At 56.8% G+C, this 21758-nt stretch overlaps 8 protein-coding genes across 8 annotated transcripts in view; 3 read left to right on the forward strand and 5 right to left on the reverse strand.

Annotated features, from left to right (window-relative positions):
* The window catches only part of VDBG_04512 (conserved hypothetical protein), a gene marked incomplete at both ends in the record, with an annotated part of 1799 nt that extends 317 nt beyond the window's left edge, over positions 1 to 1482 (reverse strand). Inside the window, 2 exons of the mRNA XM_003004860.1 lie at positions 68 to 1004; positions 1073 to 1482. Coding sequence (XP_003004906.1) covers positions 68 to 1004; positions 1073 to 1482 — 1347 coding nt within the window. The remainder of the gene's footprint in view (positions 1 to 67; positions 1005 to 1072) is intronic.
* Positions 1483 to 2128: 646 nt separating this feature from the next.
* VDBG_04513 (conserved hypothetical protein) lies at positions 2129 to 3318 on the forward strand (the record flags this gene model as incomplete). Its single annotated transcript, XM_003004861.1, has 2 exons — positions 2129 to 2267; positions 2351 to 3318. The coding sequence occupies 2 exons, from the start codon at positions 2129 to 2131 to the stop codon at positions 3316 to 3318; spliced, it is 1107 nt and encodes a 368-aa protein (XP_003004907.1).
* A 606-nt stretch (positions 3319 to 3924) lies between these two features.
* VDBG_04514 (WSC domain-containing protein) lies at positions 3925 to 7355 on the reverse strand (the record flags this gene model as incomplete). The annotated part of the gene is made up of 4 exons (XM_003004862.1): positions 3925 to 6779; positions 6832 to 6968; positions 7030 to 7216; positions 7277 to 7355. 4 exons carry the CDS (start codon positions 7353 to 7355, stop codon positions 3925 to 3927), a joined length of 3258 nt encoding a protein of 1085 aa, XP_003004908.1.
* Positions 7356 to 8128: 773 nt separating this feature from the next.
* Positions 8129 to 8676, forward strand: VDBG_04515 (predicted protein; the record flags this gene model as incomplete). Its single annotated transcript, XM_003004863.1, has 2 exons — positions 8129 to 8356; positions 8419 to 8676. The coding sequence occupies 2 exons, from the start codon at positions 8129 to 8131 to the stop codon at positions 8674 to 8676; spliced, it is 486 nt and encodes a 161-aa protein (XP_003004909.1).
* A 4321-nt stretch (positions 8677 to 12997) lies between these two features.
* Positions 12998 to 16513, forward strand: VDBG_04516 (shuttle craft; the record flags this gene model as incomplete). The annotated part of the gene is made up of 6 exons (XM_003004864.1): positions 12998 to 13217; positions 13319 to 13460; positions 13541 to 15217; positions 15349 to 15412; positions 15472 to 16149; positions 16256 to 16513. The coding sequence occupies 6 exons, from the start codon at positions 12998 to 13000 to the stop codon at positions 16511 to 16513; spliced, it is 3039 nt and encodes a 1012-aa protein (XP_003004910.1).
* A 1676-nt stretch (positions 16514 to 18189) lies between these two features.
* On the reverse strand, positions 18190 to 19609 carry VDBG_04517 (bem46; the record flags this gene model as incomplete). Its single annotated transcript, XM_003004865.1, has 5 exons — positions 18190 to 18367; positions 18568 to 18932; positions 19033 to 19204; positions 19279 to 19322; positions 19499 to 19609. The coding sequence occupies 5 exons, from the start codon at positions 19607 to 19609 to the stop codon at positions 18190 to 18192; spliced, it is 870 nt and encodes a 289-aa protein (XP_003004911.1).
* Positions 19610 to 20192: 583 nt separating this feature from the next.
* On the reverse strand, positions 20193 to 20312 carry VDBG_04518 (conserved hypothetical protein; the record flags this gene model as incomplete). Its single annotated transcript, XM_003004866.1, has 1 exon — positions 20193 to 20312. The coding sequence occupies one exon, from the start codon at positions 20310 to 20312 to the stop codon at positions 20193 to 20195; it is 120 nt and encodes a 39-aa protein (XP_003004912.1).
* Positions 20313 to 20583: 271 nt separating this feature from the next.
* Positions 20584 to 21180, reverse strand: VDBG_04519 (conserved hypothetical protein; the record flags this gene model as incomplete). Its single annotated transcript, XM_003004867.1, has 1 exon — positions 20584 to 21180. One exon carries the CDS (start codon positions 21178 to 21180, stop codon positions 20584 to 20586), a length of 597 nt encoding a protein of 198 aa, XP_003004913.1.
* Between the last annotated feature and the right edge of the window lie 578 nt (positions 21181 to 21758).

A 21758-nucleotide genomic window follows, 5' to 3' on the forward strand; every position in this document is an offset into this window, starting at 1 on the left:
GGAATTCTGGACTGCCATTGTTTAGCAGCATGATGCCAGCCGGCATGGTGAACGTCCTTGCGAGGACCTGACACGCGGCAACGAGGGCGATGCCGACCCACATGACGAAGCCCCCCAGTGCGGCGGGTGGCAGGACAGCGAGCATGGGCGCGAGAAGGTAGGCGACAGAGAAAAGCGGCAGAAAGTAGCGATAGGAGCGCAGAGTGCCGAGGCGGGCCTGCAAAGGTGGATAGAGAGCGAGCTGCAGGGGCAGGCCGAGAAGGCCAAGGAGAGACATGCCGAGGCCGACCTTGGGTGCGGAGAAGGCCAGGCCGCCGGCGAGTGGGGCTGATCCGGAGGCGGGGCGCGGCGTCGAGAGGAAGAGGGGCCAGAGGTTCGCGAAAGCGCCGAGCTGGAACTCGAAGAGGGCTGTCGTCAGCAGGATAAGGATGACGTTGCGGGTCCAGATACGGTGGAAGGGGAGCTTCTGCCTGGTCTTCTGGCGGCACTGCCGAGTTGGTTGGTTGGTAGCTGGCACCTCGGCGGTGTCCAGGACGATGCTGTCTTCTCCTCCCAGACCAAGATCGGAGGTCTCTACGCGCGAGTAACCTGAAGACGACGGAGCGCCGGACAGTCTACTTCTGATGCGGGCGGCGATGGCCAGGCCCAGGTCATACCCGTCTTTCCTCTCAGGAGACGTCTCCTCCAGACAGAAGAAGACGAGCCCCGAGACGAGGGTCAGGAAAACGGCATTCAAAAGACTGGGCAGAGCATAGGGGTATGCCTGGATCCATCGGAAGCCGAAGATGGCATCTCGGCCGAAGAAGCGCGGCAAGGTAGCCGGCGCATCGGCGAGGAGTCCTCCCATGGCTGGCGGCGTCAGTTCGATGATGGCGTTCTCTGAAGAGGGGCCGCGAGACTTACGTGGGCCGATGACGTTGGCGACATTGAAACTCAGCGGCAGCAACAAGAATGCTCTCGACTGAAATCTTTTCTCTGCAACATTCTCAGCCACCATGGTTCGTCTGTTCACACGTCAGCCGCGCCCCGTCTCGACGGAACTTGTTGTCGTTCCGTAACGCAAGATACTCACACGGCGCCAACGGTGCCATTGACGCCCCCGCCGACGATCCGCCAGAAAACGGCCCAGGCAAAGGTCTTCACAAAGGCATATCCGACGCACGAGAGAGCCGTCCCCATGAGGCCTGTCATGATGACAACCTTGCGGCCAGCCCATGGGGCATCGGAGGCCTTTCCCCACAACACTGCCGTCACGACCTGCGCGCCGGAGAAGCAGCCCTGCAAGACGCCCGCCTGCGCCGAGGCCGCCGCATCTGAGAGCCCGGCATCAAAATACTTGAGCTGGAAGAAGATGTAGGCTTGCAGGGAGGCGACCTGGAGAAAGTCGACGGCGCGGCAGAGGAACAGGATGAACAGTTGAGACTTGCGAGGCAATGAGGCCCAGGTGGCGGGGGCCGGTGCGGGCGGAGTCTGCGCATTCATCACCGCCGGATAGCAGCTTCAGTGAGAGGGGAGTGGCCCACGAGATGTCGACTGACGACGGAAGTTGTTTGTGTGTGAGACGGGCATTTTGAGGCAAGAGTCGTCCAAATGTCGGGATGAATCGGCCATGCCCGAATGAGTCAAAGTCGGGATGCGATGCGGGATTAGCCCGTCGGTCACATCCTCTCCACCCCACATCCCGGCTCGGTCTCCCCCCTCTCCTGTCTCCTCCACACGCGTACGGGGACTGACGATCTACGTCTCCAAACACCTGGCGCTGGAGTTCTATCGCCAAGGCGAGGAACCACTCAATTACTCCGCTTAAAACTTGCTTGAACTCGTTCGCCAAGCTGCCAAGGTGTTGGGATCCATGGCCCCTGTGCATACGGCGGAGATGGTCTTCTTTTACTCGAAGGGTCGAAAAGGGGGAGGGCATGCGAAAGTTGGAGGGAGAATCCAGATGGTTAGTTCAGGCCAGGACGAGGAAGGATAGGAGGCGGCAGTGTTTTCTAGTGAGCTGTATTAATGGCGGCGATCCCCTTTTGTCACTTACTTTTACTTGATTGTTGATAGACTTTCTGGAACTGTCTGGCTTCCTGACTCTGCATAGAATACAAGGTTACACGTTCTATTTTGGCGAAACACCATGGCCTACGCTGCGAGATATCGGCCCAAGCCGGCGACCGACATTTTCACCAACGACACAGACATTGACCGAAGGACATGCTCCCGGAAAGTACCCATGAAGGTCCTCCTCCTCGGCCTCGGCCGCACAGGAACAGCGTGTAAGGCTTGACACCATCCTGTTTCTATCTCATGCAATGCTTTATTTCTATGAACAGACAGCTAAAACACGAGAGAATCTCAGCCATGCGCGCAGCCATGCGCCAGCTCGGCTACGAAGACACCTACCACATGATGTCGTGCTCGATAGAGAACCCCCCCGACGCCCTCATGTGGCACGACGCCCTGTTGGCGAAATACCACGGCATCGGCAAGCCCTTCACCCGCGCCGACTGGGACCGGCTCCTCGGCCACTGCCAGGCCGTCTGCGACTGGCCGGCCGCGGCCTTTGCGCCCGAGCTCGTGGCCGCCTACCCCGAGGCCAAGGTGGTGCTGGCGACGCGCGACGACCCGGCGGCCTGGCACGCCTCGACGCTCAAGACGTTCTTCTGGCGCGCCCATGATCCCGCTCTCGCGGCGCTGGCGCGCTTCGACTGGGCCGCGTCCATGTACCAGCCCATGATCCGGCTCTTCTTCGCGACCTTTTTCGAGGACGCCTTTTGGGGAGGGCGGGCCGGCAGATATACGAGGGCCCCCTGCGGCCCCCGTGCGCCGCCTCGTGCCGCCCGAGAAGCTGCTCGAATACCGCGTCAGCGACCGCTGGGCCCCACTCTGCGCGTTCCTCGAGAGGCCGGTGCCCAAGAACATGCCGTTTCCCAACGTGAACGACAGCGCGCTCTTTGTGACGCGCTCGCGCCACCGGAACAGGATGCAGATGCTCAACGTCCTCGTACGGCACGCCGTCTGTCTGCTGGCGTTCGCGGTCACGTTGTACGGCGCCAGCACGCTTTTCCTCTCTCTTCTGCCCGCCGTGAGCCTTGGTGTCGGTGGGCGGAGAGTCGCGTGAGAGAACCTTGGTCGAAGGGGCAGGAGGGTGGGGAAGCCAGAAGGGAACCCTGCTTGCTGCGTGTCCGTGATCTCGGGCCCGGCTGGTGGAGACACATCCACCTCCGTGTGTGCTGGTCCGAAAGAGGAAAGTTGTTCGGGCGATTTCTTTGCGGTGTCAGAGTTCTCCTCCTCCAGACCCATGGATCTTTTCGCCTCTTTACATAAACTCAAGATCGCTGTGGATACCAATCAGTCAGTTCACTGCATTAGTGGACATTTCCCGTTCTGCCTCGTAGTTCGGGCCCCGCAGATATTCATCCGCGAGATAAACCCCCAGGATGATCGAGACAGATAATTTGCACTGCCTCCTTTATCTTCGGTAAATCACATCACTCTGACATCACGTCTGTCCACTTCTCCAGATTGTCCATCTGGCCTGCGTCTGCTACTTCCATGTCTCGGCTATGCTCCTTGACCGAGGCCGAGGATTAGCTTGCATGGGCTGCAAGACCCAAATTACTATTGGCCCCCCCCAAAGCAGCCAAGCACATCAATAACCGCTCTTGGCGGGTGTCTACATGAATTTGGTGAAAACCCTACGTTAACGAGCCAGGTACGTTCGGTATCGCTCATAGTCTAGTTAGCTCGTTACAAAATAGTGACCGTATATTATGCGAAAGGATAAAAAGAAATATCCGTATGTGCGACAGTCCAACTCCAACCGAGTGTGTTCTTCCTCCCCTTAAAGATCGGTAGGCTGCCACCGTATGTATGCCTGGCCAGTGATCTATGAACATGCTTAGGTAAAAGAGCAATCCTTGAATTCAGCTACTACAAGCCAGGTGGTGAAAAGGATGACTTGTCAGGCCAATTGCCCAGCTCGGCTGGATCGCCTCCAATGCGGACATACACACCCACTGCGGGAATGCCGCCGTCAAGAACGAAGAACTGGAACCAACCGGGTGGGCATATGCCCGCGTCAGGCGGCGCCGTGACGGTGCAAGTGAGGCCACTACAAGAGACGGATGGTAGAATGGTTCGTGTGCCCATCGAGTTGCCATGTGTTGATGAAACGCCACCAAGAAGCGTAACAGAGATGGCACCGTTGACCGGGGCACTGCCAAGCGTGAACGTGATTGACTCATCATAGTCCCAGTCTCGGTTCGCGAGCGTGAAGGTTGGTCGGGGCTTGCCGCTGGTCAGGTACGGCGGGTTGAAGACTTCGACGCGATACTCCTGAGGGTTGACACCGTCCTGAGGGTCAGAGCCTGTGACCAGCACGCGACCGTCGAGAAGCGTAATAGACTCCGAGTGATACAAACGCGCAATTGTTGTGTTGGCTACGACCGTGATGCGTGCGCCAACACGCTTCTCTGGATCGTAGATGAGCGCATTCAGATTGGGGAACTCTGCGAGACCGAAGCCTGCCACGCCCTGCTGCGCGCCGTTATTTATGAGATACGTTCCATCAGGCAGCGGCGCCATGCAAGACATGACACGGCGCGAGGGCATGCGTTCGATCACCCATTCAGGCTCTGGGGCTTCAGGGTAGATGGTTACACAATTGTCGATGGCCGTTGCCACGCCCTCTGTAGATCCACCGCATATGAGTATACCGAGGGGAGCTGTGTATGGTGCCTTTTGCGGAAGCAAGACGCCAGTACCTTCGAGAGGGTATGTGCGACCACCCATAGGGTTGTTCACCGTGCCGGGAATTGTCGGCAGGATGGTCAGCGTTTCGAAAGTTGTCTTGTCCAGAATGCGAGCCTCGTTCCAGTAGGCCACAAATATGTTCTCGCTCGGCAAGACTGCGCAGAAGGGATACAGATTGTTCGGGTCGGTGCGTTCCAACCAGTCCATAAACAGCGGTGCCCGTCCCGTGTATGGCAGGACCTCAATGGTGGGAACGGCAGCGCCATTGGATCCCTCTTCGCCACCAATGACGAAAATGGAGCCGTTGGCCATGATCATAGTAGTTGGGTACCATCGACCGTCTTGAAGGGATAGTTGGTTTACATTCTCTTCCCAGTCGTTGGTGCCATTGACTCCTGGCGAACCGTCAGGTGTATAAAGGCGAACACCATAAGTCGAGTCGCCCGACCATCCACCGACTGTGAGTTGACGGCCGGCCTTGTCGGGAAGTATAAGACCAGACGAGCAGAAAATGTCCGTCTTGACGTTCATCTCACGCCATGCGGTGTTCCTGTTAGGCGTCAAGGAGAGGTCCAGCTCGTAGGCACCCGTAGAATTGGCCGGACCAGTTCCCCATTTCTCAAGGAATGTAACCTTTCCCGTGATAGACTCCATTGTCATGAGTGGGATGCAGACGCCTCCAATTAGGAGCTCGTACGAGCCAGCCCTGGCGACGTCCTGGGGAAAGGTCCATGCGTAAAGGGGAGTGCCAGTCCAGAAATAAGTTGACATCCGGTTGCCGCCACCGCAGATGGAAGAGTCATTGCCGGCGCAGAGTATATTGCATTCGGATTCGGGACGGAAGACGGTACCAATTGTATCAATGTTGGCCGGATCACCGCAGTAGCACTCCTCGCCGTACTCGAGGCCAGCAGCCATGTATCCAAATTCGCCGCAACGATCGAGGCACTCGTTAGCAGTCATGGTGCCAGGGAAGAAGTTCTGCCAGAAGAAAGTCCGCGTCGTTCCGACAAAACTTTGAAGGCAGCCCTGGTATGTCCAGTCGCCGTTAAAGCCACTCAGCTGGGGCGAAGGAGGACCACGTACTCGAGGAGGGCCATCCGAGATGATGGTCATACGGTCACCTCCACCACACATCTGCGTGCTGTCACCCGCACATGGCGTGTTACACTGCGAGTCGCTGGAAGCCTTGACACCGTTGTTGATAATAGCATTACCGCAAAAGCACTGTTGATAATACTCAGCGCCAGCAACAGTGTAACCCAAATCAAAGCATTTCTTGGCGCACTTCTGAAGGGTCAGAGCATTGTCGTCAGGGACCTGGTGGGTGAGGATGCGACCGCCAGCCCCGTCGACCCAACAGCCTTGTTCGCTCCACCCGGATGGGTAGCCAGTCGCCACAGGACGCGCTGACGTCGAAGTTGAGGTTGAGACAGCGCTCGCAACCCCTGCATCGCTAGTAGCAGCGCCTGAGGTTACAGCTGATGAGGCTGGCGAACCCCCCTCGTCAAGCATGTAGACGGACAAGCGATTGCCGGCGCCACAGTATTGTTGGGGACTACCAGAACACCTCATGCTGCAGTCCGATTCGGGGGCGGTCTGAGAGCCTGCTGCAAACGTATTACCACAGAAGCACTCCCTTCCATACTCCGTACCAAAGTATTTGTATCCCGTACAAAAGGTTTGGCACGTTTCAAGAGTCATCTGATCGTTCGCAAGCTCTTTGGCGCCGAGAGCACGGGCGCCGGTGGCCTCGGTACGGCAGCCAACCCAGGAATAAGGACCCACGGTTTCTGGGTGACTTGGCCCAGTGGGAGTGATAGTTGAGGTAGGAAGGACGGTCTCGATGACAGAAGCCGTACCTGTGGGCTCGGGCGTGGTTGTTACCGTTGACGACACATCTACGACCTCTTTGTAGTTGTAGAGATTGAGGCGATTGGGTCCACCGCAGTATTCGGTGGTGTTGCCGTTGCAAAGCATGTTGCAGCCGTCGACGGCAGGCGCACCTCCATTCTTGAGCGAGTTGTCACAATCTACTCCTGTTAGTCAATCCATCTACCCTCCGGCGAGGAGGAGAGCACCCACAGCATTCGCCTCCGTACTCCACACCGCCTAGTTTGTAGTTGCCTGCTCTGCAAGCCGCAAGGCACTTAGCAACTGTCATCTCAGACGCCGGAATACTACCGATCCCGTTAGAGAGGGTTCGCCCTCCTGCGCCATCACTGAAGTGGCAGTTAGCGGACAGGTTCATCATCTCGCGAACAATCTGCAAGTTTTGCTTACGTATAGCAACCTTCTGACACCCAGCCGCCAACTCCTGGATTAACACTTGGGCCATTGGCTTCTTCGGTGAAGAAGAGCGTCAATCGATTGGGACCACCGCATGGCTGGGTCGTATCGCCCGCACAGGGAGTGTTGCAGTCAAGCTCATTGGCAATGACTCCGCCGACCGCAAGAGCATTGCCACAATCTGCCCCATGGTTGTTAGCTAACATACTGACACAGAATTGGATTCTGAGTATCAACCTACAGCACTCCTGATACCACTCAGTGCCAGCGTAGGCGAAACCGCGCGAGGCGCAAAACGTCGCGCACACCTCATTCGTCATGTCGGCAGAAACACGCGACGCGCCAGTCAGAGACCGGTCTATGTCGCTTTAGAAGATCAGATCGAGCCCATACGTGGGGAGTCTGGGGAAACGAACATATAGCAGCCTTGGTACGTCCATCCTCCCGCTATCTCTGCAGGGGGATCCCGCTTGGCGAGATGTCCCGCCGCAGCATTGACCAAGGACGAAGAGGCCAGAAAGGCAGATGATAGCTGAACAGGCCTCATGTTGACTGATGTTTGCTAGGCGTCAGGACCTCAGCATGGCGAAGAAGCCGCCTTATTATATGTAGCAAGTGCGGGCTACTGGAGAGTGAAAGCTTGACTACCCTTTTGGATGCCGGGATAGACGCGAGGAGAGCTGGCGTTAAAGTTATGACTTGTAGAGCCAAAGAAGAAGAGAAGCCTTCAACAAGCCAGGTGGCAGACACCAATACGAGAGGTTGAGCTAGATGGATAATGGGTCAAGCTCAAAAGCTGTGATCTGAGAGGAAACGTCCGACACAAGGTTGCTTGGCCGGGGGACGTGATCGCTATGTATCTAATAAAGGCTACAAAATATCCAGAGCTGGCGAGCCGCATACCTGGAGGAAAAGATAGATAGGTCAGGGCGTGGGGTCCCTAGAGCTGATACGAGTGGTGGCAGCTCGATGCGTGAGAAGTTGGATGGTTGGATGGCTAGCTGGTGGAGATTAAGGGAATGACATGCAGAAAGGCGGCCTGAGCCGGACGCAGACGTATCGGGCGAGGCATCACACAAGGAGGAGCATGGCAATGTGGTGTTGCCATTGTGGTGTCGTTGCTGCCTCTGCTGAAAGAGGCACTAAGCAGAAGAGTCCATGCCTTGTCGATAGGTCAATATTGGCAGACTTGGCGAGGCCCATGCCGCTTCCACATGAAATTCTGTCCATCGCGGCCCAGAATGGCCGGGTCAGATGCCGTCCAATGCCGAGACTTCCTCTGCGCATTGGGCAAGGCGGTCTGATGCTATGGCTATGGGTGGTATGCAGGCGGTACCCGAGAGGAGGCTTGGACAGACAGGGAAATACGAGACGACGATTTAGACTACCTTGTTGGGAGCAGATAGAAGGGCTAATCGAGATGTTGGGGGTCCTGATAGGGCAAGGCTCCAGGGGGTTGACCGTTCAGGTTCACCCCACGACGACAACGACGACGTGGAAGACGGGAGAGCGCCGAGGTGTTCGAACGAGGTTGCTGCGTTCAATACAGAGGCGATGTGCCAAGATATGCGGACATGCGGACGCATGGGGGGAACAAGAGCCAAGGTGCATTGTGGTGGCTTTCGGCGCCGCCAGTCCTGAATCTTTGGTCATGGAACGGCCTCGGATCGCCTGATGGTCGACGCAATCCGTAGCTGAGGTGCTTCTAGTACCTGTCGGCACGGCACAGTGACGACAGGGTTTGGGTACGGCGCATGATAATGTGTTGCTCAGCCGCTTACTGCCACGCCGCTTGCGCGTTTTCTGTCGCTGCCCAGCCCGCCTGGGGGCGATGAGGTGGCCCAGGTGGTGATAGATGGAGCAGCTGGCGAGCTGCCGCAGGCGCCACAGCAATATGTGCAGCGCTGCTGACCGACTGTCGGCGGTGGTGAGGGTGTCCTGCGACTCGTCATGCTTCTTTACCTAGGTACGGAGTGGAGAATCTTGGTTGAGATCGGGGGGTTGCTCAGTTGGGGGACCATGATGATCCCCCTGATGATCAGGAATCTAGGATGGGAGGATGGAGGGATGCCATGCCGGGCTATACCGGTCGCCGGTGATTGATCCTTCAACGGCACGAAGGAGGGGTCCAGAGGCGAATGGGCAAAATCGGTCGTCTCTAGATTTGATTTCCGATTTCTGGGATAATCAGGGTCAGTACCACCTGCCTGCCCTACGGCAAGGGAGGAGGTACTCGGTAGGCAGTAGCGAACGGCAAATACCTTTGCAGGGTCTGCGCTCATGGTCTGTGCGAAGAGAGCTCCAGTACTCAAACGTGACGTTGGGCAGCCGCGGGCCCCTCTGCTATTGCCCGGGCGCCCTTGGCAGCACCTGCCGGCTGGTGCATTGGTTCTGTAGGCCCAGACCCCCCGTCTTCGTTCCATCGAACCATCAACCACGAAAAAAAGGGTATGCTGTCCCAACGAAGCAAATGCGGTCGCAACACGAAGACCCCATGAGGCCAAGTGAGGATCCCTCCTTCGCCCGAATTATCGAATGCACAATGTTTTTCTCTTGGAATGTTTCCTTGTCTTCAACCTTGATGAGGTGAGCTCAACCGGCTCCTCCTGCCTTGTTCGAACACATCACAACGCCACAGCTACAGCGACTCGGATGCGACACACGTCGCGATGCCATCGGCTCCGGCAACTGTCAGCAGGCCTCACGATTTGGACTGCAGATCAGGTCATCCGTTTCTCCACCTGACCCATTCCCGTGCACTTGGGGTCGCATTTTGCATGAAAACGTCACTCGTACATCCAAACCTCGGAGAGAAAGTAACGCTGACCGACAGACGGAGGGTGACATTGGACGCTTGAGCCCCCGTCTCGGCCACACTGGACGTACCAACCGTGGTTAACAGCATGCCGCCCGGGCCAGGCTGCATTCTCCATATCACGCGCTATGCTGCACTTTATTCGTGGAGGCTGCAGGCTGACAGATGGGAATATTGATGTGCCAGAGGTAAGATGTGCCTACCGGAAAAGCATCAAACCACGCCTCAGTCTGGGCCTGGTGCTTCACCGCAATGGAGATCGTCCCAATCAGGCTCTGACTGCCGATGAAATGCAACATGCAGATTCTCGCGACGATCCTCAACGGCGCCCAATATTCAACATTCCCGTCGGCCTTGATACTACCAAAATCCACCATCACCTTCCACGCAGCAGCCCATCCATATTCCAACCAAGCATGTCTTTTGTTCCACGCCATACATCTCCACCTTTATCTTTGGCGCCAGTAAGCCACCACCAGCATAGCCAACTGGAAATGGCCATCTCCTGCCTACCCGTTCAGCCTAGCTAGCTCGTGGCTTGATGGTTCCTCGACGAAGGCGGGCCGCTTCGTCACCCGATTAGTTACGTTCGACGACGGTGTGAACGCTGGCCTAACCAGAGTGATGTACTCGCCCAATACCATGGCGCCACGGAGATCAGTGTGGGAGAGTCCCCGAATCTTGTAGCTCCATGCCCTCGCTGAGCATTTGTCAAGTTGCATATGCACCCGCCGCTAGCATCTCGTATCCGTAAGACATACCTCAGGGACGAACCCCACCTCATTCAACGAGGTAGCCGGCGGTTTTCCTTGGTGGCCCATGCCTGCTTACCCCTCTGCGATAAACCAGCACTGTTGAGGTTTCACTGCTAATCTATAATCTGTAATCTATAGCTTTTTCCGGCCTGGCGTAACTATCGAATAGGCTGCCAGGGTGTACCCAGTCGTGGCTTTCCGGGAACGCCTTAATGAGCTCAATGGATCCACGACGTGCGATGAAAGCAGACTGATCACACGGCAGCGTCAGCTTATTGACCTAGGTGCAGGAAGTTGTCCCCCACTGCGCCGTTAGAAATATCGCGACGACCCCTGTCATTCAAGCCCACGCATGGTCAGCCGCACTTGGTCGCCGTGTTGCCAACTGATCGACAGCTCTGCCTGGACAGGGTCTGGAGGGGATCGTCACACTTAGGGCTCTCGGATGCCTAACCGGGCGGCCGGCCCTCAGTAATCAAGGTCGTTTGAGCAACGGCACGAACATGTAGAACAAGGCCACGGAACACTAGCTCGGGCAATAGTTTCCCATCCCGTCTGGGTAAGATGATCTCCCGCGAAGCTGGACTCTGCTTCGCCTCACAGGTTCAGACAAGGCCATCTGCTTGTGGCGCCAAGAACCACGCCAGACTAAGTCAGCCTCACCGCAGGTTGTTTCTGCGGATGCGATAAGAAGCCATCAAGCTTATGGGGAAGAGTTCGTGACATGATCTTCAGAGGCGTCGCCATGTCGCCACAAGTTTACGTATAGACCGGACTAGGTGTTATTGTCCTACGCCTGAAGACTGCTATCACACCTCGCTTGCGCGAATCCACGTCCTGACTTGCCAAACCCAGCTGCGCATATGCACATGTCTTGGTGGCAGGCCTCCTGCGTTCGCATGATGCCACTACAGGCTGCATCTGCCCCCCTCCCCCCGGAACCGGAGAGCTCTATGCACTGGTCTTGTCTGAAGGCGTATCGTGGTTCCTATGCTCATGGCCGGCTGCCAATAGTTCCTGATCTAGCACAGGATGGGTCAATTCGCATGACATGACTCCAGGGCAATCCACCGATGCGGCTGTTTTAAGATGTGCTGTTTCGACATGTGTTAAGCTCCTGAGTAAGTTGTGAGATAACTACCCCCTTGGATATCAAGGGGACCAACAGCTTTCACCCCCCATCCCCACATCGGACGGGAGAAGAAAGCGTGTTCAGCCAAAAGAGAATTCAGTGCTGCTCCTTTTGGGACGCCGCACTTCGTCACTGCAACACGAGGCGAGGATCGGTCTGCGGTCGTAGCCAGTGGTGAACTATAGCAGTGGGAAGCCACAGCGAGCCTCTCGATTCAGACCCACAGTCATTGGAGGGAACGAACAATGCTGTGTACCAGTTCTGGCGTAGGGCTGCATCGGTGTCCGCATGTCACTTTGAATTAGTCGTAACCGTTTTCAACGGCTGTTGGGGTCCATCCGGCGTAGATCGAGCATAGGACCGTGCTGTCAGAGTAATGGTGTTCGCTCCGGCTCGAGTTTCACAGAAAACTCCAGTACATTGTCTAGAGCGAACATTCTGAGACGGCTTCCGTGAGATGCGCTTTACGATCGTCAGAGCCTCAGACTGCCCAATAGTTCCCAACAGCAACGCAATGCTAAGCGCGTCATATCAGCTTGGTCATGGCTATCGCGAGAAAGCCCAACTGGACTCAGGTGCATTGTATGTCGCCCGGATTTCCAGAACCGCACCAGGCGCCTGGAAGTGCCCTTGGAGGAGTCGAAACTCAGTCGGCTAGATGAGTCAACACTTTTGCCTACAGCACAGCATGGGCGTTCCGAATGCACTTTTGAATAGCAGATAAATGTCGCCTCGAATTTCATTCCAGTTGTGCATTGCAGCCTTTTTTTTTTTACCCAAATGCCCACGACACGACGGCGCACCCGGCATGACTCATAGTGATCATCATTTGTCAGCCACATTCAGTATGGCAAAAACGTGAGGCTGGCAGGCGGCAGGCGGGTAGCATCGCCACAGCCTGGTGGACCCACAATCCCGTTATATGGACGACGACGTTCTTGCCTCCACGACGGATTTCTTCTCTTCCACCTTCAACGAACAGCACGATTGAGTACAGTGGAGGATCCAGGGAAGCGAGTTATTCGTTCACGAGACTTGGGAATTTTCCTTGTTCCTTTCATTTCTTTCTTTTCGCCCTCAAGGTCCCGAGCTTTTCGGTTCGACCAGAGCATTTCAAAAGTCGCTGTATTTCAAAAAGCGCACGCGCCACAAAAATCTACGCCTCACCTCGCAAACGTAGGCAGGCAGACAGCCATCGAAGGCTTTTCACCCCTCACACTGGACGGCGACACCCACGACCAGGCTCACATCTACACAATCATGCCGGCAGAGGCAAGCTCAGCTCCTGCGAGTGACGGCGCCCAGGGAAGTCGGGGGACGCCCGAGGCAGCGGCGGAGAGGGCAGCGCGGCGTCGCGCGGGCAGGGGCAGGGCCGTGGCGGCGCTGCTGAGCAGGGTGGACAGCCGGCGGCTGCTGCTCCTGTCGAGAGGACCAACGGCTCTCCGACACCTGCAAACGATTCAGGCGATGCCGTTGCATCGTCATCGTCGCGAGGGCGGGGGAGGGCCAGGGGGAGGGGACGAGGTGGCGGCGGTGGAGGCTTGAGGGCTGGTAGGGGAGGTGCTGCTGTTCGCAGTGGAGGCTTCGTTGCGGGAACGCAGAGGACCTTTGGCGGCCACCTGACGTCAGAAATGGCGGATGGTGGAGGCCAGGTCGACGGGGACGCTGGGCTGAGTGCGGCTGCTGCAGAGTTTGTGCCCGGCCAGGCCATCGCTCCGAAGAGGTATGTCGCTGTGCCTGGTGGCGCATCGGGAAGCACGAGAGAAGAGAGAATGAAAGAATGCGAAACTAATAGGGGACCAGCAGACAACCACCAAGACAGAAAGCACCCCAATATCCTCTGGCTCCAAAGTCAACGGCTGAGGATCTGCCCACTCGTATTCACCAGGACATCAGCAATGGACAGTATGAGTGTGTAATTTGCGCCAGCGAAGTCCTGCGGTCCTCGAAGGTTTGGTCCTGTAACCTGTGCTGGACTGTCGTCCATCTTCCCTGTGTCAAGAAATGGCACAAGAGCCAGATCGAGAAGCCGAACCCCCTGGAACAAGAACAGCCCGATCAGCCCAGGACATGGCGATGCCCTGGCTGCAACTCAAAGTTGACGGAACACCCCAGCTCATACCACTGCTGGTGTGGCAAAGACATCAATCCACAGAATGTTGGCAGTCTCCCGCCACACTCGTGCGGCCAAACCTGCACGAAGCCGCGAGCGACATGTCCTCATCTCTGCTTCTCAGACTGCCACGCCGGGCCGTGTCGTCCGTGCGATTTGATGGGACCGACACAGCCCTGTTTCTGCGGCAAGCAGGAGAGCACCAAGCGTTGCAGCGACACCGACTACGACAATGGCTGGAGCTGCAAGGAGATTTGTGGCGACCTGCTGCCATGCGGAGAGCACTTTTGTGAACAAGAGTGCCACTCTGGTCTATGTGGCAGCTGTACCGTGCCGATGGTATCACGTTGCTATTGTGGCAAGGTCGAGAAGAAGATTCCTTGCGATCGTCGGGACGAGGTGCGGACGTCTTTCAATTATGGCCAAATTGACGCCTCGGAAACGGATACTGTGCAACCTCAAGAGCCGTTCGATGGTTGTTTCGACTGCGGGGCTTCTTGTGGACGGAAATACGACTGTGGCCATCACGAATGCCAGAAAACCTGCCACCCCCAGGATGAGGTCGAAGCTCATTGTCCACTTTCTCCCAATGTTGTCGAAAACTGCCCTTGCGGCAAAACGCCGCTGGAACGACTGCTCGAACAACCACGGCAGTCATGCCAGGATCCTGTTCCTCACTGTCAGGAGATATGCGGCAAGACCCTAGCGTGTGGGCACGAGTGTGACAGGACGTGCCACGTTGGCCCTTGCCCACCTTGTTACCAGAGGATGGACATTGCCTGCAGATGCGGCCGCACATCCAGCCGGACGCTCTGCCATGGTGATGACATGGCTCTTCCCGTGTGTGTGAGAGTGTGTCAAGCGCAGTTGAACTGCGGTCGTCACCAGTGCGGCGACCGCTGTTGTCCTGGCGAGAAGAAGGCGGTTGAGAGGCAGGCGGCAAAGCGGAAGAACAAGCTGCAGAACCCGGATGAGATTGAGGCCGAGCATATCTGCATCCGCGTTTGTGGGAGGACCCTCAAGTGCGGTGCTCATCAGTGCCAACAGATATGTCACCGAGGACCGTGCGGAAGTTGTCTCGAGGCCGTCTTCGATGAGATCAGCTGCACTTGCGGCCGCACGGTGTTGCAGCCGCCCCAACCATGTGGAACTAGACCTCCAGAGTGTCGTTTCGATTGCACGAGGCGGCCGGTTTGTGGACATCCGCCAGTGTCGCACAACTGTCATCCCGATGACATCGCGTGCCCAAAGTGCCCATTTTTGGTTGAAAAGCCATGCATCTGTGGTAAGCAGAGACTCAAGAACCAGCCATGCTGGTTCGAAGAGGTCCGCTGTGGACTTCCCTGCGGCGAGAAGCTTAAATGCGGGTAAGTTTCGGTCGTTGAGGTGCTCAGCAGGATGACGCTGACATGGTAGCAGAACGCATACGTGCAAGAAACAGTGCCATCGACCAGGTCAATGTGAGGATGCCGACATAACTGGCTCTCACTGTAATCAGCCTTGTGGCAAATCAAGAAAGTCGTGTGGGCACGCAGACCAAGATAACTGCCATGCGCCATACCGTAAGGATCACCGTGATTCCCTCGGACTTCGATGCTAACAATTACCAGCCTGCAAAGAGGATAAGGCGTGCCAGGCTAAGGAGTTCATCACTTGTGCTTGCCAACACCGCAAGAAGGAAATCAAATGTCTCGCCACCCGTATCAACCCGGAGCCTGAACGCGAAACTCTCAAGTGCGACGACGAGTGCCTTCGTCTCCAGCGCAACCAGAAACTTGCAGCCGCCCTCAGCATCGATCCTGCAACTCACACCGACGACCATGTTCCCTACTCAGATACCACGTTGAAGCTATTCCGCGACAGCGTGCGTTGGTGTCAGACCCAAGAGCGCGAGTTCCGCGTCTTCGCCTCGGACGCCGCCGAAAAGCGCATACGCTTCAAGCCCATGCCGCCTTCGCAGCGAGCCTTCCTCCACGCCCTCGCCGAGGACTTTGGCTTGGACACGGAGAGCCAGGATCCGGAGCCGCACCGTCACGTCAGCGTCTTCAAGACACCGCGTTTCGTGTCGGCGCCCTCCAAGACCCTCGCTCAGTGCGTCAAGATCAAGAATGTGCAAGCTGCGGCGGCCAAGGCCGGAGCGTCTGCGTCCGAGGCGCCCAAGCAGGCGCCGTTCAACGCGCTGCTGCTCTCGACCCCGCGGTTCGCGCTGACCATTGAGGAGCTGGACGCTGCTCTTGCCGGAGATTTTGCGGCGCATAACAATCTGTCTTTTACGACGAGCTTCCTGCCGTCAGATGAGGTCCTCGTCCGCGCGGCGGCCCGTCTCGAGCTGGGGCTCCAGCACTGCTAACGTTGAGACCTTCGCTCGCGAACCTTAAACCAACAATCGCACGCACGGTGCTAAGGCCGGCTTAGCCGGTGCCGTGACGCTCGTGCATGCGGACCAGGACCAGAATGTCTTGCGGAAAGAGGTCACGGGGGAGACGAAGGATGCTGGCGGCTGGAGCTCCGTCGTGGGGCGGAGGCCGCAGGCTGCGGCGCCTGCGCCTGTCGAGAAGAAACCTGCTAGCGGGTTCGTGAGTTTCTCGAGGCTGCCGAGAAAGAAGATTGTGCAAGAGACGGAGGAAGACTGGGAGGCTGCTGCGGAAAAAATGGATGATTAGGCTCTGTGGCCATTCCCATTTTTCAGTCGCCGTGAGACTACAGCTTCGTTTCACGATATAAACCAATGTCAATTCTTTTTTAAACAAACCACAAACCTTGGCGTCTGCGCCTATCACATGCACAAAGCATCCAAGAGGGCTGACAAGATGTCATCAACCAGGGAGATACCTTCAGTCTGCTGACAACACCTTCAAATTGGTTAAGAGAGTATTTTCATTAAGGCTATACAGTATCGCGTGATCTTCTATCTGTGGTCGTGAGAGTCGAAACATCTTGGATATAAGTAGCGAGCTGTGATTCGGACGAAGATGCAGTAAATTCTTCAATCATGTAGGCCTTTTTTCCTACTAGACAAAAGTCTTCCACTCACCATGAAGGCCTCGTGAGCCGAGGCGAGCAAGACATCAGACCTTCCCATCCAACTCACAGTCTCTGCCGTCCACGCCCACCCCAACGAAGCCTTTCCTCCAAGCCAGAAGTCATCGCCAAGTCGGCCGGTCATATCAACACCTCCCAACGTATGAACAGAACAGGACATGCCATCCTAACGGGAGGGCGACGAGCATACGCCAACCCCTCAAGGCATGACGTTGCTTCAGGGAGGTCTGGGCGGATCGGTGCTGGCCAAAGGCGCCCCGACCAAGCCCAACACACGGATCTGCGACCCCATCATACCTCGTTCGTGAGGAATTACCGTCCCGCCCTGCAGTTGCTCGAAGACGCGGGTGCAACAGCCGAGACGCGCGGTCGACGAACGATCAGCCACCTCGTATTCAACCAAGACAGAAAGCAGTCATGGTTCCTCTGTCCGAGACGAAAGACAGCTCCCGAAAAGCAAGATCAGGGCGGGGGCAAAGGGGAAGAAAAAAAGTCAAACCTCCGCTGCGTGTCAGAGAGCTCCGCTGGCTCTTTGTCCAACTGTTACAGCTTGGAGCACGATGCGGATCGTGACGAGACACAGGGACCCAGTGCTCCAAACTTTCCTCCCGGCATAGCGGGGCCCACGACGAAACCCAGTACATCCTCTGTGCCAACTGAACTGTTGTTTTCTCCGATGTGTTCAGCCTGACTTGGCGGTACCCGGGTGATGCAACGACAGAAGCTAGCTGCACCATGGGCCGTCGAACAAGCCTGCGGGTACTGTCTTGACGCATGCACGAGCACGAGCTCCGTCGTGCACACATATGCTGGATAAGCAAACAATCCATATAAGCATTCATCGTGGACTTCGTCAGTGTGTATGTACAGGTCGTCGGTACCTATGTAACATGCTCTCCGCCTCCGCACCGCCACCCCGACGTGTGTCGACTCTCTAGGAGTGAATTAATAAAAAGAAAATACCGAGGGGTATCGTTTGATGATGACCACCTCAACCAGGGAGAAATGCCGCCCATGGCCGAGGGCCTTGTCCAATGCAGCCGCCGTTTTCCATTCTCAATGTCGCATCTCAGCCACGCCTGCCCGCCATTCACACCTCACTGCCACCCTTCGCCTGCCCCACGTTCACAATAGGCTTCACCATCGGCAGCCTGTTCCGTCTGCATTGCCGGCAGACCAAAAGCCTCCCGACGGAGCGCCGCCTCATCCTCACCCGCGCGTCGTGTTGGTCCTGCTGCTGCTCCTCTTCTTCGCGGGCCGCGGCGCCCAGGGCTTCTCGTTTCGCGCCATGTCTTTCCTACAAGCGCTGTCGGTCGGCCTTCTTTTCGTCGCCCGTGACGGAGGTGATAAAGTCGGAGATCGCCTCGAAGTACCCTTCCTCAAGTACGCTCGAGTTGTGGTCGCCGCCAGGCAGCGGCTTCCAGATCTTGATGGAAGCTGTGGCGAGGTCGTAGAGCTGGCGCATGTGGTTTGGCCTATCATGTTGCTGGTGTCAGCGGCCGCGAGTACTCGAGTGATCAGGTTTCAAAGAGAGAGAAAGGAATTTTTCGTGTCAGACAATAAGTGGTGAAAAAGGTATTCAACGCTTCCCCGAGGGGAAACTCATCTTTTGTGGGTGATAATTTGGCATCATATGAGAAGAAAACAAAAAAGAAGGGGCAGATGCAAAACTCACGGAACAATCTCATCCTGTAGGCCAGACAGGAAAAGGATCGGCACGGAGACGTTATGGATCACTGAGTCGGTCGGCCAGACCTGGTGGCAGAGGTAGGTCAGGTAGCGAGCCGGTGGGATGACGGAGGGGATGAGCTTCCGCATCGAGAGGAACGTGTTCTCGAGGACGAGGCCCGCAATATCGCCGTGCTTCTGGTGCTTCGAGACGAGCTTGACGGCGACGGCGCCGCCCAGGCTCTGGCCGTAGACCACCAGCTTATGGTTGCTCGTCTCGGCGCGGGCGCGGAGGTACTCGATGGCGGTCTGGGCGTCGGTGTAGAGACCCGATTCGTCGGGTTCGCCAGTCGACAGACCGTAGCCGCGGTACTCGAGCATGAAGACATTGCAGCCGATGAAAGTTGATCAGCATGCGGGCGATGGGCAGGCGGTGGCCGATGTTGCCGGCGTTGCCGTGGAACATGAGCACCGTGATGTCGGAGTTGCGGTTGCCACGGGGGCCGCGAATGTAGAAGGCGGACAGCTTCTCGCCATCGTTGGTAGGGATTACCAGCTCTTCGAAATCCTTAATGCCGAATTGGGATGGTCGGGGCACTTCGGTGCGGGCATTCGGGGGCATGTGTGAAGGGTAGATGAGGGCCCTGGAGACGTGTCAGAGGGTGTGCCCAAAAAAAAAGGGGGGGGGGGGTTGGAGAGTCGGGACTGGGCGACGTACTTCTGTTTGAAGTAGAGCAGCGAGGTCAGAACCGCAGCAACGCCCTGTACAACAACACCGTGTCAGCTTGTGTTACCCTTCAAGGCGGCCTTGGACCGGCTACGAGCCTTCATGGTCAAGAATCGTGTGGGTTTGACATGAGGAGGACAGTCCTAGCTTCAGAAGGAGGGGGTGGAGAAGGAGAAGGAGGAAGAGGAGGGGAGACAGCATGTAGTCGTACCGTGGAGGCGAGGGCCGGAAGGCGCAGATAGGCGCCAGCAGTGCTCAGCATGGATGCGGTCTGCTCGAGGAAAGTCGGCGAGTTGGAGGAGGGGGGGTTCGAGGAGGCCATGGCTTCGGGTCGAGCTTTAGCTTTGGACTTGGCTGGTGGTAATTGGACTGAGAGACGACGTGTCCGAGATGCCGACCGTCACTTCATTGTCGGGAGGCGCTTTGTGGAGTGCAGGCAAGGGATGCAAGTGTAAAGGCTCTAGCCGGGTCACTCGATGACTTGGTGGTCGTCGCGATGTCCTGTCGGCGGGTTTCGCTCGTGAAGGGTCGTTGTTCGTCCCGAGATAGATTGGGCGGTCAGCAGGTGTGTGTGGGTTATGAGTGTGTGTGACCCGAGGAGGATGGAGAACAGAGATCAGAGGACAGGATGGGGGCCCAGAAGCCCAAAACCCCAGGCGAAGACACAAGACGAACGAGGCTCATCCCAACATTTCCTGGTCTGTGCTCACCCCCGGCCACCAGGGGTCGATCGTCTCAGAATGGGCGAGTCGGTGGGGGAAGGTGACATGGTTCGGGCGGCATATCGGCCATGCAATCAACTCATAGTGCTTGGTACCCCAACGACCCTTGCTGCATGATCCAAGGCGATTCAGCTCGTGTCCCTTTGCAGTGTTGGGCTGATGATGCCTATCGAGGGCCTGCTCTCAATCCTCATATATCCGCTCGAACAATCCAGCTTCATCCACACGTCCCTTCGTCACATCGTCTACCCAGGCTTTGATGCGCTTAGCGAGAAAGTCGTTGTCACAGTGGCGCACTGCCATGTCCAAATCACGCTTCTACGCGCTGGATTTGAATACCTCCATCCATCCGGGTTCCAGGCTTGCCATTTCTTCCAGGAACATCCTACTGAGACGCGTCAGTCCATACTCTTTCAAACTGTCCCAGTACAGCCCGTCGATTTCTCCATTGGGATCGACGTCATAATTTGACCCACCTGGCATGGAGTTCCGTGGTCTATCATTCAGGAAAGACGGGAAATAGCATGATGCCCACAGGGGAGTGCTGAGACACACTCCCAATCCACAACGCCTGTCAAATTTCCGTCGCTATCCACGAGTATGTTATGCAAGGAGCGGTCGTCGTGGAACACCATGGTCGCTTCAGGCTTGGGGTCCTCTGCGGGCGGAAATACAACGTCCAATAGAGAGGCTGAAGCTTCTTGATGCTGTCCAGAGTCTGCTCGGCGTCTTCCAAGTCCTCCTCATCGTCGCTATCCATCTCGCTCTGCGCAGAATATCTTGCAATCTTGCCATGGCGTTCTCGGCTGCTCAGCATCAGGCGCGCTTTCATCCGGTCGCGGGTCGTCTTGAACGGGCCGCGGGGTACGTCCTCGTGGATGCGGCTGTCCCAGAAGAAGTGCATTGGCACGATGCGCACTCCTTCCGCTGACGCCGTAGAGGAATGGATGTTACCGATGACTCGACACTGCTTCCTGAAGACGTGCAACGAATAGCAACAAAATCTCTTCGCCAGCTGCTCCTTGGTTGCATAGGCCATCGACTGCCAGCGCGTCGCCCAAGCCTCGCCCGGCAGCTTGCTCGTAAGGATCCACTCAAAGCCAATGCGACTGTGCCGCGATGCATCGTGCAATATGACCTTGGGGACAGGCATCTCAGTGTTCCGAGACATCCACTCCAATGTGGCGACTTCACGCCGTGTCTTGCATCGTGGGTCGACAGGCAAAGACACCCTCAGGATGAGGCCATCCTGGCCCGCGGCCTGGATGAGACGTAGAGCTTGTTGAAGGCACCTTGCGCTACGACGCTGATCTGACGCGCATTCTTCGATCCTGACAGTGACTCGACGGTGGCGCGACTGGCTTCTGGATCCGGCTCACGGGTCCAACGTGGCTCGCTCGAGAAGGAGCCCACTCAAACGCTTCGAAACAGGCACGATCGAGAGCCATGGCACGGCTGTGAGCCCTGGGTTTGGCAGCAGACTGCTCAGTTGGAGAGGCGTCGTCCATGTCAAGGGGGTCTTTGTCATGCAGATGATGGCAGCTGGCCAGTTGGTACGTCTGTTGTCAATTTCCCACGAAACATCGCGTCGACGCGTGATACTATCCCTCTTCACCTATCAACGGCAACTTCAAAGTAGCTCGTCTTGGCGATTCGCTTCTTCATCACAATCCTGCGCGGTGTAGTTCATGGATGACACGCAAGTCATATGATGCTGCAAAAAAGCGTCTTGCGCATCTTTATTGCGAA

This window comes from Verticillium alfalfae, genomic scaffold, assembly GCF_000150825.1.
Source record: "Verticillium alfalfae VaMs.102 supercont1.5 genomic scaffold, whole genome shotgun sequence".
NCBI lineage: Eukaryota > Fungi > Ascomycota > Sordariomycetes > Glomerellales > Plectosphaerellaceae > Verticillium > Verticillium alfalfae.